General features: G+C 41.8%; 1 protein-coding gene across 1 annotated transcript in view; it reads right to left on the reverse strand.

Moving 5' to 3' along the window:
- The window catches only part of LOC141092192 (uncharacterized), a 169,949-nt gene that overhangs the window by 31,907 nt on the left and 119,374 nt on the right, over nucleotides 1-18,668 (reverse strand). Inside the window, exons 17-23 of the mRNA XM_073578209.1 lie at nucleotides 13,266-14,143; nucleotides 10,073-10,212; nucleotides 8,132-8,260; nucleotides 5,851-6,182; nucleotides 5,606-5,739; nucleotides 955-1,083; nucleotides 120-367 (exon numbers count right to left, since the gene is read on the reverse strand). Of these exons, the coding sequence (XP_073434310.1) occupies nucleotides 120-367; nucleotides 955-1,083; nucleotides 5,606-5,739; nucleotides 5,851-6,182; nucleotides 8,132-8,260; nucleotides 10,073-10,212; nucleotides 13,266-14,143 (1,990 nt within the window). The remainder of the gene's footprint in view (nucleotides 1-119; nucleotides 368-954; nucleotides 1,084-5,605; nucleotides 5,740-5,850; nucleotides 6,183-8,131; nucleotides 8,261-10,072; nucleotides 10,213-13,265; nucleotides 14,144-18,668) is intronic.

Below are 18,668 nucleotides of genomic sequence, written 5' to 3' on the forward strand. Positions count from 1 at the left end.
CACGGTCATTTTACTGAATTTATAAATTCACAAAGTATTAAGCAATATATGTTATAGACAAAACAATAACATAAAACATAATTGTGAATCTTACATATCAGCAGCACAATTGAGCTTACCTCCCATCGGTACTGATGAAAATTTTACCATGTGTTTATGGTCCTCTGTTTCTAGATTCCAAATTACTATCTCAGTGGTATTGGTGTTTGGGAGCCGAGAAAATGCAACTACGTGTGATCCCTGACTATTCACGGCAAACTTAGTAATGAAGTCATTGCTGCAGCCCTTCACTGTGCGAATATAGGCAAAAGTATGCACGCTGAACAGCTCAATGTGCACCATGTCATGCAATTTTGGTGACGGATACCTGCAATACACAGAGCATTACCGAGTTTAGAGACCATAACCTATTACAGCAACATTTACTCTTCTACATAGTCAGAACTAAGCACAGGTTTTTTTCATGATATTGAGATGATATCATATGATAGATCATTAGGCGTCCTCCTATTCTCTTTCTGTCTATTGACTATTATCAAGTATTATCACTCTCTTGCAGCAGAGTAACCAAGATATCCAAAGTGGGAGAGGGTCTTGGTCTGTATGCTCGCCTTCAGATTGGAGGAGGCAATCAATTGTACAATGCAACAAGCAATAAATGATGGGAAGTGAGGGAAGTTCCAGCATCTACTGTGCTGGCAGAATGTCGATAACTAGTAATTGATAACATAAATAGAACTGATTGCAAGTTACAGATCACGAGAATCGGGGCAGTTCTGGACATATTAAAATGGTATGTGCACCAAATGCTAATTTCCTTTGGATGATCAAGGCAGAAAGCCCATGCCAGATTTTGTATAAAAGGACATGTGATGGAATATCAAATCAACCAACATGGAAAATCAAAGCAGCAGGTAACAAGTGTGTCATGTACTGCAATTATTATTTGGATACCTGCAGATCAGTAGGAAATACTCCTTGGTTACAGCTACGCCTTGAATTGAAGCCACGGGATCTTGTGCAGTAAGTTTGGCAACGACAGCTCCGTGTTTGGCATTCAGCACCATGGCTTCCTTCCCACTCCTGTCACAAAGAGGAAACAAAAGATAATTCCTCTGTTGCACATTCCTTTGCTCATGATCCTCTTAGCATTTAACAAAAGAGCAGAACAGATTTAGTGCTTTTCTGGTAACAATTTGCTGCTAATTGTGCAAGCCATACAGAGGTACCAACCTCTGGGAATCCACAGATAATGGGTAAAAAATAGGGTTGATTTGCTCAGTGACCCTAAAATAATTTGGCTGCATGCTTTTTATTTCTTTAGGGTGGGGGAGTGCAGGTGATTGTGTGTAACTCAAATCATTTTACAGGTCCCACTAAATGCTACACATTTGTGGGCAGAAAAAAGCACTTACTTACACACAAAAATTGTAAGGCTCATTTTAAGTTTGCCGGAAGACTTGAAGGAGACTTCTCAAATGTATGGAGGAAGGTGTTTTTGTCAGATGAGACCAAAATTGAACTTTTTGGCCACCAAGGTAAACACTATGTCTGGCACCAAATCAAAAAACTCATCACCTCAGGATCAGCATCCCCAGAGTGAAACATGGTGGTGGCAGCATCATGCTATATGGATGTTTTTCAGCAGCAGGGACAGGGAAAATGGTTCAAGTTGAGGGGAAGGTGGATGGTGCGAAACACAGGGATATTCTTAAGCATACTGCTAAAGCAACATAAGGGGAAATGTGTATATGTTTGTGGCCTAGTCAAAGACTTGATTCAATTGAGTGTCTGCGTTCAGACTTGAAGATTGCTGTCCACCAGAGGAAACCATCTAACTTGAAAGAGCTGGAGGAGTTTTGCCTTGAGGAATGGGCCAAAATCACAGTGGCATGATGTGGAAAGCTTGGAGAAAGTTATCCAAAGCGATTTGCAGCTGTAATTGCAACAAAGGGAGGCTTCACAAAGTACTGACTTTAGTAGGTTGAATAGATATGCACACTGAAGTTTTCAGCTATTTTGTCCTATTTGTGGTTTGCTTCACAATAAGAATAAAACCAAAGATCCACAGATGCAGGCATGTTCTTTACATGAACTGATGCAGACCCTCAAAAAAACTTTGAAATTCCAGGTTGTGGGGTAGCAAAACACTAAAAATGCTAAGGGGCTGAATAATTCCACAAGCCACTGTATATTGCTGAGCATTATTTATATGACTGCCACTGACCCTAACACACCATGGTATGGAAATGTCAGGCATGAATGTGGTCTCACATGAGATAAAACTTATTAGCAATCAAGCTACTGTAAAAAAAGTGCAAAAGGTATAAAGAATTGGAAATTGTGGGACTTCCAAAACAAATAAAATGATACAATGGAATAATGCTTGGTTTACTTGTAGAAAAGAGACATGTTTCTTAAAGTGATAAGAATAATATTGGACTAACCCATTACAAGGTACAAAATATATAAGAAGCAGACTAATAGCAATTTTAACAAAAGTTTATGCATTTCTGCTGCAGAAAATATGCTTTAGTGAACTGGAGATGCCAAGGTAAAACATTTATATTTTTTCGTGCAATAAAAATGCAATAATCCTGCTATAAAACAATTTGTTACTGAATGTATTCACATGAATATGAAAAGAGGCTGGACAGACATCTGTCTGAGATGGTTTAGTGCAGTGATGGCGAACCTTTCTGAGACCGAGTGCCGAAACTACAACCTAAAACCCAATTATTTATGACAAAGTGCCAACACGTGCCAAATGCCCCATCATGATCCCCTTCATGTAGAAATGTCCCATCATGATCCCCTTCATGCAGAAATGTGCCCCATCATGATCCCTTTCTTGTAGTAATATGCCCCATCATGGTCCCCTTCTTGTAGTAATATGCCCTATCATGATCCCCTTCATGTAGAAATATGCCCCATCATGATCCCCTTCATGTAGAAATATGCCCATCATAATTCCCTTCTTGTAGTAATATGCCCCATCATGATCCCCTTCATGTACAAATGCCCCATCATGATCCCCTTCATGCAGAAATATGCCCCATCATGATCCCCTTCATGTAGAAATGCCCCATCATGATCCCCTTCATGTAGAAATATGCCCCATCATGATCCCCTTCATGTAGAAATATGCCCCATCATGATCCCCTTCATGTTGAAATATGCCCCATCATGATCCCATTCATGTAGAAATATGCCCCATCATGATCCCGTTCATGCAGAAATATGCCCCATCATAATCCCCTTCATGTAGAAATGCCCCATCATGATCCCCTTCATGTATAAATATGCCCCATCATGATCCCCTTCATGTAGAAATTGCCCATTCCACCACCTCCATCATTTTCTCCTCCCCATCACCCCATCATTGCCCTCTCCCCCACCACCATCATTGCCCTCGCCCCACCACTTCCATCATTGGCCCTCTCCCCATCAACCCTTCATTGGCCCTCTCCCCATTATTGACACACACATCCACACACCACATGTTAGGAACGGCGGAACGCACTAAATAAAAAATATAAATAAAGTGCATTCGCCACTCGGGGTCCACCGTGCAGTAGGTGATATAACCGCTGCTAGACGATGACAGAGCAATATGGCAGTAGTGTGCACAGGGTTAGACGTCACCCAGGTGCACCAAGCAATCTCTGTTGAACTCACAGAGCTGCAAAAACACAAAATAAACACAAAACGCTGAGCCTGTTAGAGACACAGGAACTCAGCGAAACACACGCGGTAAATGGTCACAGGAGTAGCCCTAGATGGCGGGACTACATCCGTCTAGACCTACTGTAACCTTCCGTGTGAAAAGCGTCGCAACTGCGAACGCACAAATATGCTGCAACTGCAGCGCGGCGTGGATAGTGCCGCAGGAAGACACTGCTATAACGCAGGCACGATGTAGGACGCTAGCAAGTGTGCCTGAGGAGCAATAGCGCGCTGGCGCTGGTACTGGCTATAACTCAACCTCTCACTCAATCGTAATATCAGAGGATAGGGGTTTCAAATGAGTCATCCACCAGATCATGCATCCATCAACATACACACAGCAGCAAGTATGACTATACTAGCGCATGGCGGAACAGCCATGCGCGGCTTTTATAGCAAATGGGACCTGACAGAAGTCTCCAGAACTCTGAGCTGGTCCAATGGAATCAGGAGCAGGACCTGAGCACCTGACTCCTGAACTCCAATGGGAGATCGTCCTACGAGCATGCTCAGAGGATGGAATGAAGGACTTAGCCTCCCCTCTGCAATCTCTTCTGCAGTGGACAGAGCAGGAGACTGCAGCATGTTAGGGTCTAGATTTCTGCATAGTAAGGGCAGAAATCTGACTCCTAACACCACAGTGGCCACACTCACCACACACACACCACAGCGGCCACAATCACCTCTCCGCGCGCCGGCAGCTTCCTTCCTCTCACTTCCTCACACACATTGAGTGGAGCAGCCTTGGCTGGATGACATCATCATTCAGCTCCGCGGCCACGCCGCTCAATGTGTGAGGCAGGAAGCTGCACTCCGGAACAAGGATGAGGCAAGGCCGCGTGCTAGCTGAGAAGGCTCTGTGTGCCCTCTCTGGCACGCGTGCCATAGGTTCGTCATCAGTGGTTTAGTGAATCCTGCATTGAGCTGGGGGTTGGACACGATGATCCAGGAGGACCCTTCCAACTTTATCATTCTATAATTCTATAAATGACCCTTAAAGGAATTCTGGCAGCAGGTTTTTGCTATGTAATCTTAGAGCACCATGATGTACTGGAAGAGACCCTGATTCCTGTGCTGTATCACTTACCAGGCTGTCTTTTGCTGTTGCCAGACAATCAGTATTTTATCAGCAGAAGATTATCACTAGGACAAACTGGCTCATGCCTCCTAGTCCAACCCTGCCCCTCCCAGAACTGATTAGACGTTTACTTCCTAAGCACAGTGTTCACAGAAATCTGCCAATCAGTGGTGCGGGCAGGGTTATAGTGGGCTCAATATCTGAGCTCTGCTAGATCTGCAGCAGAGAAACCAGTGATTCTATCATAACTGCTGCACCCAGTTACCAAAGTGATACATCTATGGATTCCGGGTCTATGTCTCTACATCATGCTGCTGTTAGATTTCATAGCAAAAACATGCTCACAGATTCCCTTTAACAATGCATTTTTCTAGACTGTGCCTTCCGTACATGAAAGATTTTTGCTGTATTCAGCGACTGAAATAAATGTAAAGAAAATGACTTTACACTGAATCAAAATGATGTTGTAAACTAAACTATGCAAAATATCTAAAAACGTATTGTATTCTTATATTTTACACTTGTAACTAAACTTATATTACTGTAATTTTAGTGTTAAAAATCAAGACCTAATCATGGTCATCACTCCTCTCGTGATTAATTAACGTCACAGACACTTAGGGGGCTCCACTTCCACTCTACCACTGATCTCAATGATGCTGGTGACGGCTCTGCCCCTAATGCAGCAATGTCATGGCTGCAGTCTCTCCACTTGACAGCCATCATCGTATCTTTTCTAATTGGGCTTTAACCTTAGAGCTGTGCCCTGGAGCCTATGGATAGATACATACAATTTATTACCTGTAGGCAAACACAATGTACTCTTTAAATGAATTCCTGGAAACCAGTATGGAGTGGTTTTTATGAACTGGTGTTTCATCTGCAGGAATGGCTACCTGACAGATAAGGTTACAGGATTCAGCCAAGTCAAACACCTGGAATACATGAAATTACAAATAAAATATTCAAGCAAAACAACCAAGTAAAAAAACAAGCAAACATAAATCGTTATTATATCCAGATTAAAAAAGAATAATGGATCGGACCTTAACTAAATGGCTGCCATCAAAAAAAGCCAGGAGAAGTTGTCCATCCATAGCAGACGTCAGGATAGGGGCATCCAGACAATTATTGGAGGCATAAATCATTCTGCGACATGAAAGGTCCCATATCTGGAAACTGTGGTCCTGAGTGACAGCGACCATTTTGTTCTGTCTACACACAGTGATGGAGTCAATGTCCTTTCCGATGCCATGAAGAGTGAATACAGGTTTCCCCGCTACTAGATCCCAAACCTTCAAGGTGCCATCCCTGGAAGCCGTCATTGCTCGAAGGTCAGTGTGCGCCTCTGCGACTGCAGTAATACTGTCGGTGTGACCTATATAACAACAGTAATAAAGTACAATAGTTCTTCTTATAATCTGGTTAAAAAATATAGAAATCCTTCAATTTTCACACTGTCTAATGGGGCTATTTTAGACTTATACTTCCTGTTCTTTCAGAAGTCTCATTATCATCAGAGGCAGAATTACTGGTAACACCTCTATGCACAACTGATAACACAGGATCCACCAAAGCCAGCATCATCACTACGATCCAATGAATTCAGGTCACTGGACTAAATGTAACACAAGTACAGTAAATTACAAGTATCTCTGTGAGATATTAAAGGAAAGCTATTATCAGAAAATGATCTATTGTAACACAAAAACCTGATCTGCACATGTTTTTTTTTCATATTTTAATGACCTTTGTTAAAAGAAAAAGAGAATTGCTCATCGCGCTGGAAAATGAGGCTTTTTTTTAGACTCGTACTTCCTGTCTTCTTAGTAAGGGTTTTAGGCAAGTCTCCATTTTATAAAAATTAGGATTACAACAGATAACAATTCTTTTATTTTATTATTATTATTATTTAATGGCCTTTGGCTCGATCTCCAGCCATAGTGACTTGACAGACGAACGATCTGTAGGAAGATCGACCTTGTGCAAACCTAGATAGGTCCATCAGGGTATACCAGTCTAAAAAAGTTTCAGTGGCCAGTGTGAGAATTTCAAAATTACCGATTTTCTTTATTCTTTTAACAAAGGTCATAATATGAAAAAAAACAAAACGTGTAACACAAATACCTGATTTGAACAATAGATCATTTTTGAAAACATAGGATCCACCAATTACAATAGGTAATGCCACAGCTGACCCTGCTCACTGACAAACCACATCGACCTTTGCACACAATCATTAGGTTCTCCAATCCAAAAAATAGGGTCAGACCAGAGTCTGTTCATTGAGAACAATTAACTTCTGGCTTTTTGAGGGAACAGGATGAATGATTTTAGAATAGCCCAAGTGACCGACGTGAAAGATTTTTTTTTTCTTTCTCTTATTTATAGATTGTGATATGGAAAAAAAAATATTGCCATTAATTTAAATATATTTAACACAAAAACCTGATTTAAACAGTTGATCATTTTCTAATGATACATTCCCTTTAAACCTGTCAGGTTTATAGGAGACTCGACCACCTTATCTCATTATCTTATTAAACAGACTGTGTAACCCCAATGCACACAGAATATAGAATGGTGACTGCCATTACATTTATGATACCCACACAAGGGAACACAGAGCTGAAAGTAGTTACTAATCCAATCACTAGGACCTAAGGTCTTTCAAACTGGCCATGGTGCCATGCTCCTATAACAAATTAAAAGGGAACGGTAACCAGGTAATGCATGGACACGTGGAGCTTATCTACAACATAGCAATCAATAAATTGAGGATGAAAAAACATCAGTTAAAAAGAAGGCATATACAACGTTGTATTGTTATAATCTTCAAATTAGTTGTGATGAAGAAGGGGTTTGGCTTAGCTAATAAATAAAGCCAGACCCACACTTCATATGTCATCAACGCACAGGAAGGAGGAGGAAGCTCCTTCATCTTGGAGCCTATGATAGTACGACACAAGTATCAACAGTAGATCAAAACTTCCATGTCCACGCAACAGGCACTGATATGGGGAGATGCATGCAGTTTTGATGAAAATGAAAAGTATAATCAGTACATTTATTTATTTTACATTTCCAAACCAAAGAAAAAAAAACATATCTGTTTATATGAAGGTGATCTGTAGCTCCTATAAAAATACATTATAAAACAGGAATTTTATCTTATTTCAATTAAAGACATTGGTGGACATTCTTGTTTTAAATTACCTAAGTTGTCATGAAAAGATCAGAGCCTTCAGAGAAATATTAAAGAATTGTCCACAAATGATTCACAGACATATGTTTTATGTAAACTTTCTGAGATATCCAGCTGTGTACCTGCTAAGGTGTCATAGAGAATCCCCCCAGGTGGCAGCAGACATGTGAACGAGGGTATGAAAGTGGCAATAGAGGACTGCTGACACTGGGACATCAAGGATGGCAGTAAAGGATATTTCCTAGGATCACCTGGAATTAACAAAGGTCATCTATTAAATATTTGCACATTTAGATAATTTTCCTACACATACCTAGATCTGGTATAGCTAGATGGCTCAGTGTTGATCTAGATAGTAAACGTCATACGGTTTTTGCCCTGAGTGCAGTATTTTATGTCATGTCTGTTACATTACCTTTGGATTTGCTCCATATCCTATAAAGAATTCAATGTACAAGAAGCATTTGTAATGCACTTCTCACACAGGACTCAGTCTGGGAGTAAACTGATCAATTTGATAAAATGTTTTATCTACCGAATGTGTTAATCACCATCGGACGTGAAATTGAACAGGTGCGTTTGAGGTCTTTGGAAAAAATCTGCCCAATAATAATATTTCTTTGCTTCATCCAGAAAGTTGGGTCTACCTGACAGAAGGTCCTGCCTCCAAATGTTTCATGGCTGATGTTAGACCAGCTTATTCATGCTTGCTGATCTGATAAGATGACAATAAGTTTAGGTTTAGGGTTTCAGTAGATCCTTCATGTAGCTGGGTACTTATGTGATTTATGGGAGTTAGATATGAGACATTACACCCTTGAGGTTATGAAGGCATGTCTTCTGGTGGAGTAAGGTGTTCGGCAGTGTTTCTCAGGTGGAAGAATAAAGCTTAAATAAGAAGAAATCTGGTTCCTAAAAGGCCATTCATCATCAATAACTACATCCAAATTATAAACGTGGCCTAACGGTGTGTGCACTCGATGTATTTTTCAGGAGTATTCCACATGGCTCCCTCTTTAAAAAATAAAGCTCTGCAAAACCGCAATAAAAGGTGAACATACTGCACAACAATGTAAAAACAACACTGCTGTGCATATATTCAGTCTTTTGTTAATTCTTTTAAGCACTTGAGGGTTCGGAAACCGTGAAGCACCTAAAAACATATTCACTCTCTCGGGTGGCTTCCACCAGGAAGCTACTTACTAGTTATAGTTTAAAATTTCAACAAAAAGATATCGATAGCAGAGCGGCAGCAAAAATGAAAACGGAACCACCAGCAAAGCCGCTTCACCAAAAAGACGGCCGGCTTCTTCCTAAAAGGGCTTCACCTGGGAAAACCTCAACAGATCAACCAGTGAATTAAAGATGCCGTGTGCATGGAACCTGAGTTTTACAATATTGCGATTCCTACATGTAGAAGTGTTGGATTTACAAGTTGCCATTTTGCTATAAAGTGCGGCGCTCACAACAAGAGAAAATCAATCTGTGGGTTCAGCTTTGGCCAGCTGGTGCTCACAAAGTCTATTAGCTCAGCTAAGCAGTTACTTGTAACCGGAGGTGTGCTATTGACTTTGAGCTTGAAGGATAGGCAGAGTAGGGGATCGTCAGCACAGCATGTCAGACTATGGCTCTGGAATATTTTGCTTAATAGTAATGCAATAAAATGTAAATTGCATTGGGGGTAGAACTGAGCCCTTTGGCACTCTATATTGTGAACTGGTAAGGAGGGCAATGAGCCAAGAAACAATTATTATGATCTGCCGTTTAAGAAGGAATTTAACCACTGGAGTACTGCTCCATCAAGTCCACAAAACATCACAAACCTATAATTTTTATTGCATTAGTCAACTTTATCAAACGCTACTGAAAGATCTAGGAGCATTAGAAGATGACTTTTCAGCTTCTCATTTGAAGACTTTCTCAAACTTGAGAAAGTCTTCAAATGAGACACTGAAACATTGTATCTGGGTGATTAAAGTCCGCATTTCTAACATATTTCCATTGGAATGCTACTTCCATTTTACTTTTTTATATTGTTTATAAGTATTATTATTTAGTCCTACCAGGGGCCACAGGTTTATCCGAGGCATCTATCTGGTGCAGACGTCCCGTAAGCTGTGACGCCAGCTGACATGGGTCCTTCTTTAGCACCTTCATGGATAATTGAAGAGTTTCAAGTAGAAGATTCAAATCAAGCATTGGCCTGTCAATCAGAAAGCATATAGCACCGTGATGTATTGGAAGGTCAAACTGTGGCTCATTTACTGCAGAAAGTACAATAGTGTTTGTGGTAACTGATACAAGGCCGTGTGAGAATGGAATAAAAACCTGGGAACGTGATCCATGCATTCACACCCATTGGAAATATACAGAATACATTCAAGTAAAATAAGAAATATGAAACCACGTCTGCTAAATCTACAAATACTTGGCTGGGATTATGCTTTATAAGGCACACATCCATGTTTCACAGTCTGAGTATGGACCGCTAGGTATGGAGTGGCTGTGCATCTTCTATAGACCTATATTAGGATGTTGTGCTCACACAAATGTTAAATCGGCCTTAGGATAGAAGGTGCAAAACTCCTTAAAGAGGATGTTTCATGATTTTTTGCTTGTTAAACTGGCCACATCATGCAAAGCTGAAAATTATTTTTTTTTAAATTAATTATTCATTTACATAGCAGAGATATTAGCTAGTAAAATTTAGGTTATAATTCATGATAAATTCATGGGGCACTAGTAAACCCAAAAAAACACAAGCCTATCCTACCCATTGAACAGTAAAAAAACAGGCAGCACTTGGATGTCACACTGGTTTTATCCCTGTGCTGGCTGTAATTTTCACTAACCCCTGAATTGAAATGGTGAGTTTGGTCTATGACTAAGATCAAAATCTAATATGTCTCCATTTTCTTTTTCAGATATTTGAGCTACAATAAAACTTAGACATGTGAACAGCCCAAGAGATCATCAGGGGTACAAGTTGGTTGTCTGATAAAATCGATACGGCCATATACATGAATTTCGAAGAAAACTCTGGAGTAAAGCTGTAAACTCCATATGCAATATTTGCTTTGAATATTTTCTTTGTTGCAAAGGACAACATTTCTATTAACGCACTGTACATATAAGTCAAATGTAGCTGAAATATTAGAACTTAGTTTAGTATTTCTGCCTCCATGTATTATAGGCAGCAAATACAACAAGGAATCGAAAACTCACTAGCAACATAGTGAATATTTAAAGAATGACTTATCCTTAAATGGAGTCTGTCAGCACAGAATGACTGTTCAAACCAAGTACAGGCACTCAGTGCATCCTTGGCGTTGTCATACATTTAAGTACACTTTCCCACCTATTTGTATTCCATCTATCTCTGCACTTTTTTGGCTCTATAAATTAAAGCTAAGAAGATGGAGGGTGAAGATAAAGGGAAAACAAATAGGTGGGAAGGTGCACTTATATGTTTGGTCACACCAAAGATGCACCAAACTTCTGTATTTGGTTTGAACAGTCATTCTGTGCTGACAGAGTCCCTTTATTCATAACCATTCAATATACAGTTTTGGCCAAAAGTATTGACACCCCTGAAATTTTGTCAGATAATACTCAGTTTCCTCCTGAGAATGATTGCAAACACAAATTCTTTGGTATTATTATCTTCATTTAATTTGTCTTAAATGAAAAAACACAAAAAGAATTGTCCTAAAGCCAAATTGGATATAATTCCACACCAAACATAAAAAAGAGGATGGACAAAAGTATTGGCACTGTTCGAAAAATCATGTGATGCTTCTCTAATTTGTGTAATTAACAGCACCTGTAACTTACCTGTGGCACCTAACAGGTGTTGACAATAACTAAATCACACTTGCAGCCAGTTGACATGGACTAAAGTTGACTCAACCTCTGTCCTATGTCCTTGTGTGTACCACATTGAGCATGGGGAAAAGAAAGAAGACCAAAGAACTGTCTGAGGACTTGAGAAACCAAATTGTGAGGAAGCATGAGCAATCTCAAGGCTACAAGTCCATCTCCAAAGACCTGAATGTTCCTGTGTCTACTGTGCGCAGTATCATCAAGAAGTTTAAAGCCCATCGCACTGTGGCTAACCTCCCTAGATGTGGACGGAAAAGAAAAATTGACAAGAGATTTCAATGCAAGATTGTGTGGATGTTGGATAAAGAACCTCGACTAGCCTCCAAACAAGTTCAAGCTGCCCTGCAGTCCGAGGGTACAACAGTGTCAACCCGTACTATCCGTCGGCGTCTGAATGAAAAGGGACTGTATGGTAGGAGACCCAGGAAGACCTCACTTCTTACCCCGAGACATAAAAAAGCCAGGCTGGAGTTTGCCAAAACTTACCTGAAAAAGCCTAAAACGTTTTGGAAGAATGTTCTCTGGTCAGGTGAGACAAAAGTAGAGCTTTTTGGGCAAAGGCATCAACATAGTGTTTACAGGAGAAAAAGAGAGGCATTCAAAGCAAAAAACACGGTCCCTACAGTCAAACATGGCGGAGGTTCCCTGATGTTTTGGGGTTGCTTTTCTGCCTCTGGCACTGGACTGCTTGACCGTGTGCATGGCATTATGAAGTCTGAAGACTACCAACAAATTTTGCAGCATAATGTAGGGCCCAGTGTGAGAAAGCTGGGTCTCCCTCAGAGGTCATGGGTCTTCCAGCAGGACAATGACCGAAAACACACTTCAAAAAGCACTAGAAAATGGTTTGAGAGAAAGCACTGGAGACTTCTAAGGTGGCCAGCAATGAGTCCAGACCTGAATCCCATAGAACACCTGTGGAGAGATCTAAAAATGGCAGTTTGGAGAAGGCACCCTTCTAATATCAGGGACCTGGAGCAGTTTGCCAAAGAAGAATGGTCTAAAATTCCAGCAGAGCATTGTAAGAAACTCATTGATGGTTACCGGAAGCAGTTGGTCGCAGTTATTTTGGCTAAAGGTTGTGCAACCAAGTATTAGGCTGAGGGTGCCAATACTTTTGTCTGTCCCATTTTTGGAGTTTTGTGTGAAATGATCAATGTTTTGCTTTTTTCTTCATTCTCTTTTGTGTTTTTTCATTTAAGACAAATTAAATGAGGATAATAATACCAAAGAATTTGTGTTTGCAATCATTTTCAGGAAAAAACTGAGTATTATCTGACAAAATTGCAGGGGTGTCAATACTTTTGGCCACAACTGTATACCAGTACATCTACTTTTGGTCAGATACATTCTCCTCCATACCAATTTCCTTACTTTTCAGGATTAATGGCTGCTATTATGTCCTCCTGGATTTCCACAATGGAGGTAGCCCAGGCTTTGTGTAGCAGGTACTCATAATTGAAAATGCACTCGGTCACAAGACGCTGAATTTGATTAGACTGTAACATATGGTATGATATTCCAAGAATTTTACGTAGGTTAAACACATGGACAGTTTGATTTTCATGTTTGATCTCCCATGACAGTGGCATGATTGGTGCATCACTTTTATTACGGCAATGGCGACTTCGACATTCTAGATAGTAGTCGGTAAATGCGGAATGGATAGAAAGTTGATAATCTTTTGACTTCACATATCTATTCACACACACAGTCCTAAAAAGGCCATGAGCCCAGTTAATGACATAGCTATCATCTGTCCTCTGTTCTACCAAATAGATCCCAAAATCTTTACGTAACTTGATCCAAAGGACTTCTGGAAACACTGGCACAGCAACTCCCTGGTACTTAATTATTTCATCCATTACAGCTTGGTCAACTGATAGTAAATCCAGGAGTTCTTCTCGCGTGATGCCGTTTCTGGACAATGAAATGTATGAAGCTGTTTTTTTTATCACTTGGTCACCGTGTTTTTTTTCTAGTTTTGATAGGAGCCAGGAAAACATCTTAGAGATATCAGGATATAGAAGGATTTCCCTTTCAGGGGTATAAGAGGTCCACTCGTGTGATTCCATATAAGAGCACAATGAAAAGAGTGGAAGAGGACATTGAGCACAGGACTCTAGCAGGACTTTTCTTTGGAGCCCAGTGAGTTTTTGACAATCTCTATTTAGCCAGAAGTCAATCATATAATTTATTTCTTCTGAACTTAATGGTGGTATCTGAATGATGTTTTGCTTTAATGTAAGTTTCTGCAAAAAAAAGTACAAACATCAACAAGTGGTAAAATGAGAGATCCATGCTTGTTCTTACTGTTACGTGATGTATGTTGGGTATCACATAATAAAAAGGGTTCAGTGAAAAATGTTATATCAGAGAGTAAAGAGGCACATGATTTGAAGACATTAGACTTGATTTTATGATCACTAGGATCAGATCACACACTCCATACACATCAGACTTTTTTGTAGACAAATTCTTTAAAAAAAAATTGCAATGTCTTTGAAAAGGGCCCAAATGACCCCAAATCTTTTACTTTGAAAGGAAAATAATTGAGATATAACCAGCTTCTATGAGGAGTTCCAGACTTGACCAGTGTAATGCCATGGATGTCCTCAATCTGGACTTTTCAAAGGCATTTGGTACAGTGCCACATACAAGGTTGATACATAAAAGGAGAAAAATGGGAATAAGGGAAAATATGTGTAATTGGGCTCAAAAATTTGCTCACTGATTGGAAACAGAGGGTGGCTATTAATGGAAGACACTTGGATTTGGTCACAATTAACAATGGGGGTACCACAGGGGTCAGTATTTGGCCCTTTTCTTTTTTACATATTTGTTAATTAACTTGTAGGCTGCATACAATGTAGAATTTTTATTATTTGCAAATTATATTAAACACTACAATGTTATCAACATACTGTAGAGGAGGATAATTTAATATTACAGAAGGATTAAAGTAAGCTGGAGGTTTGGACTAAGGGGTACTTCACATTAAGCGAGATCGCTAGCGAGATCGCTGATGTGTCACCGATTTTGTGATACAATAGCGATCTCGCCAGCGATCTCGCTGTGTGTGGCACGCATCAGCAACCGCCCCCCCGCCGGGTATCACTGATCGTGCAGGAATGTCCTGGGCCGTTTTTTGATCGTTGGTCTCCCGCTGGCCAGCACACATCACGTGGCAGCGAGAGACCAACGATCAGCGAGCTCCCAGCACTGTAAGCAGATGCTGGGAGCTGGTATCCAGGGTAAATAGCGGGTAACTAAGTGCACGCATCGCTTAGTTACCTGCTGTGTACCCTGGATACCAGCATGCTCGCGCTGGGAGCTAGTATCCAAGGTAATATGATGGTCATGTTATTCCACTAGGAAGTACCTGTGGGAGAATATTACATACTTTAGAATTATGTCCTGCACATATTTTGCATACAGCTAGCCATCCTCCTCTCACCTAACCAAGAAAATGGGTAAGGGGTGTAAATGGGACTCAATTATAATCTGGCATCCAGAAAAACTCAAGGACAGATCCCAAGAGAATAATTATAAAAAAATCGGATTGCACTCAGCCCAATGTTAACTGTATAGGGCAGCTCATATCTGCAATTATTCTCTCATGCCGATTGCATCCGAGATTCGTATCGCACGCACCCATACAAGTCTATGGGTGCGTGTGAAACATCAAACTGCACTTGGATATCACCCAAGTGCAGTGCGATTCCCACAGGCACTGGCAACAGATGAGATGTAAAAATTAATTTCTCAGTCTCCTCCGCAGCTGTACTGCGATTCTCTGATGCAAGAGGATTGGCGCACAGAGCAAGGGCCGAGTGTTATTAACATTGGATGTGATACACTAATGTGACTCTGGCCTTAGGATTGCAGATCTGTTCAAATTTACCTACAAGTAATTGTTCATTGACCTAATCATAAGAGCTTTCTTTATTTCTTTTTATTTTATGCTGATTTGTCTTGTTCTTGTGTGCATATCTTCTTGTTTTTTTATCGTTTTCAAACTTTGTAAGCACTTTACCTTTTTCGTATATTAAATCTAAAATTAAATATGTTTGTTCCTTTCTCTTCTAAACATACCCACAAACTGGAAGAGCAAAAATATAGCTCGGTTATGTTACCCTGTATATGCCAAAGTGCAAACAGTGTAGCTGTCAGATGCACGAGAAAAGCTAGGTGCGCATGTGACTAGTGTGCATCCCAGGCCAGGAGTCTTGCTGACCTACTGTAACTAAAATGCGAGTGGTGGCAGTAAGAAGTGTGGTGTGGATGTGTAAACTGATTGTGAGGTGCGCTTAGGTGATTGTAAGCTTACTACAATAGAAGAGTGGAGGAGTGAGTGTGAGAAGTCGAGTCTGCCTTTACAGTTGGATCCGAGTCGCGTGTGCAGCAAGTGGACAGTGCCACATAAAAGGTTGGTACATAAAATGAGAACAATGGAACCAGGGGAAATATGTGTAATTGGATTATTACCTGGCTCAACCATAGGAAAAAATTAAATGGAACAGTCTATGATAAAGTCACAGTTAACAGTAGGATATCTCAGGGGTCAGTATTGGGTCCTCATCTTTTTAACAAATTTATTAATTATCTTGTAGAGGGCATACAAAGTAGAATTTAAGATAATACTAAATTCTGCAAGGTATTTAACACAGACGATGATAATTTAATACAAACAATAGGATTTTTTAAAGCTGCAAGCTTTGGCTGATAAATAACAGTCGGAGTGTAATGTAGATAAATGTAAGGTCATGTACTTGCATATGTCACGCCGCCACTGTATACTCACCCGGCCTCCACTCCCACGCAGCAGCCCTCCGCCGTCCGACATCCATGGCGGTCCCTTCTGACAGGTCCGCGGCCGACGGCGTCTCTGCATGCAATGCGCATGCGCCATAGGCCGCGGCCACGCCTGCCTCCTGTCACTTATGCTCCGGCAATGCCCTGACCTGGAAGCACCACCAGACCAATGGCAGTTCAGATGGGCATATCAGGCCGTCCTCCTTTGAGGGAAGTGCCTGATCGTTGTGCTTGCTAGCACACTAGGTCCTGCTTCCTCGTGTTACTGCCGCAGTCTCTCAGTCCTGTACTCCGTGGTTCCTGCCACAGTCTCACAGTCCTGTACTCCCGTGTTCCTGCTTCATCCTGCTATCTATGCTCCAGCCCTGCAGTCCTACTCCAGTCCTACCTCCCGGGTTCCTGCTTCGTCCTGCAATCTATGCTCCAGCCCTGCAGTCCTACTCCAGTCCTGCCTCCCATGTTCCTGCTCCGTCCTGCTATCTATGCTCCATCCCTGCAGTCCTACTCCAGTCCTGCCTTCCATGTTCCTGCTCCGTCCTGCTATCTAAGCTCCTGCCCTGCAGTCCTACTCCGGTCCTGCCTCCCATGTTCCTGCTCCGTCCTGCTGTCTAGGCACCAGTCCCGCAACCGCACTCTGGTCCTATCTCCTACAGTCTCGTGCTCCTACTCCAGTCCATTCTGAGCCGCCCCTCTCGGTACCGGCTATCATGGTACCCGAACCCCTGGGCCTGCTCCTAACGATGCCTGTATAGGGGTCAGCTCCACCTGGCAGCTCGCCCGGGGCCCCTCGGTGCCACGATCCAGAGGGTCCACTCCTGGAGATTACCCTCACCCGACCAGCTGTGGTATCAGTACCATCAGGCCATGGACTCCGCCGGTACTTCTGCTGCTAACCAAAAGGAGTTGCTCTTTTTACGGGAGAATCAGGGATGCATCATGTCTGTCATGAAGTCTATGGACACCCGTTTGTAGGCCCTGCAGGTGGCTGATCCTGGAAATGCCACTCAACTAGCCAATCTTCAACAGGAGCTGGGCCAGCAACGGGAGACTCAAGCCCATATTTTGAGTTATATAGCCTCCATTGATAGCCGTTTGTCGGTCCTTCAGTCTGCCGCCATGACCCCGACTCTACCTTCCGTGCCTACAGCTCTCCCGACGCCCCACCTCGTCAAGCTGCCTCGGTTTAGTGGCGATCCCAAGCTCTGCAGGGGGTTCTTAAATCAGTGTAGCCTCCATTTTGAATGGTTGCCTCAGCAATATCCCTCTGACTGGGCCATAGTGGCCTTCATTATGTCCCACTTGGAGGGAGAGGCCCTGTCCTGGCTGAACCCCCTCTGGGAACGGGACGACCCCATTGTCTCGAGTCTTCCGGTCTTTTTTGGATACTTTTTGTAGGGGTTTCGATGAGCCGGGTCGGCTAGCCTCCCTTACTGAATCTCTTTTTAACCTTCATCAGGGTTCCCTGTTGTGAGTTCATTTTCCCCTTCATCACTGAGGCCCGAGGAATTCCCTCTTCTGGTAAGGAGAGGTAGTGAGTCTGATTATCAGACACCTGAGATTAATGATGATGACTGGCTGAGTGGAGTCACAGACTGGATATAAGGCTGCATACGCCCATTCCTCCCTGCGGGTGATTTCTCTGTGGTATCCTTGGAGTCCAGTCTGAATTCCTGCTCTGCTAAAGTTAAGTTTTCCTCCTGGTTTTTTGCATTTGTGCCTCGCTTTGTTTTTTCTGGATTTCAGCCATTCCCTGCTGGGGTGAGCTGAACTCCTTAGCTCTGTCTTCTGAAAATACCAGAGTGCTGATTTAGTTTTGAAGCTTAGTTGCTTCAGGGTCTTTTTCCATTTCAGCTTGCTGGCCTATGTTTTTGATAGGGTTTTTTGCCGATTGGAGACAGCAGCTTTCCTTTCCTTTCCTGTTTAGATTAGATTGGGCCCCAACGTTTGCTCAGCCTATCTTTC

Source organism: Dendrobates tinctorius, unplaced genomic scaffold (assembly GCF_039654945.1).
Source record: "Dendrobates tinctorius isolate UK_male_01 unplaced genomic scaffold, ASM3965494v1 ptg000008l, whole genome shotgun sequence".
Classification (NCBI taxonomy): domain Eukaryota; kingdom Metazoa; phylum Chordata; class Amphibia; order Anura; family Dendrobatidae; genus Dendrobates; species Dendrobates tinctorius.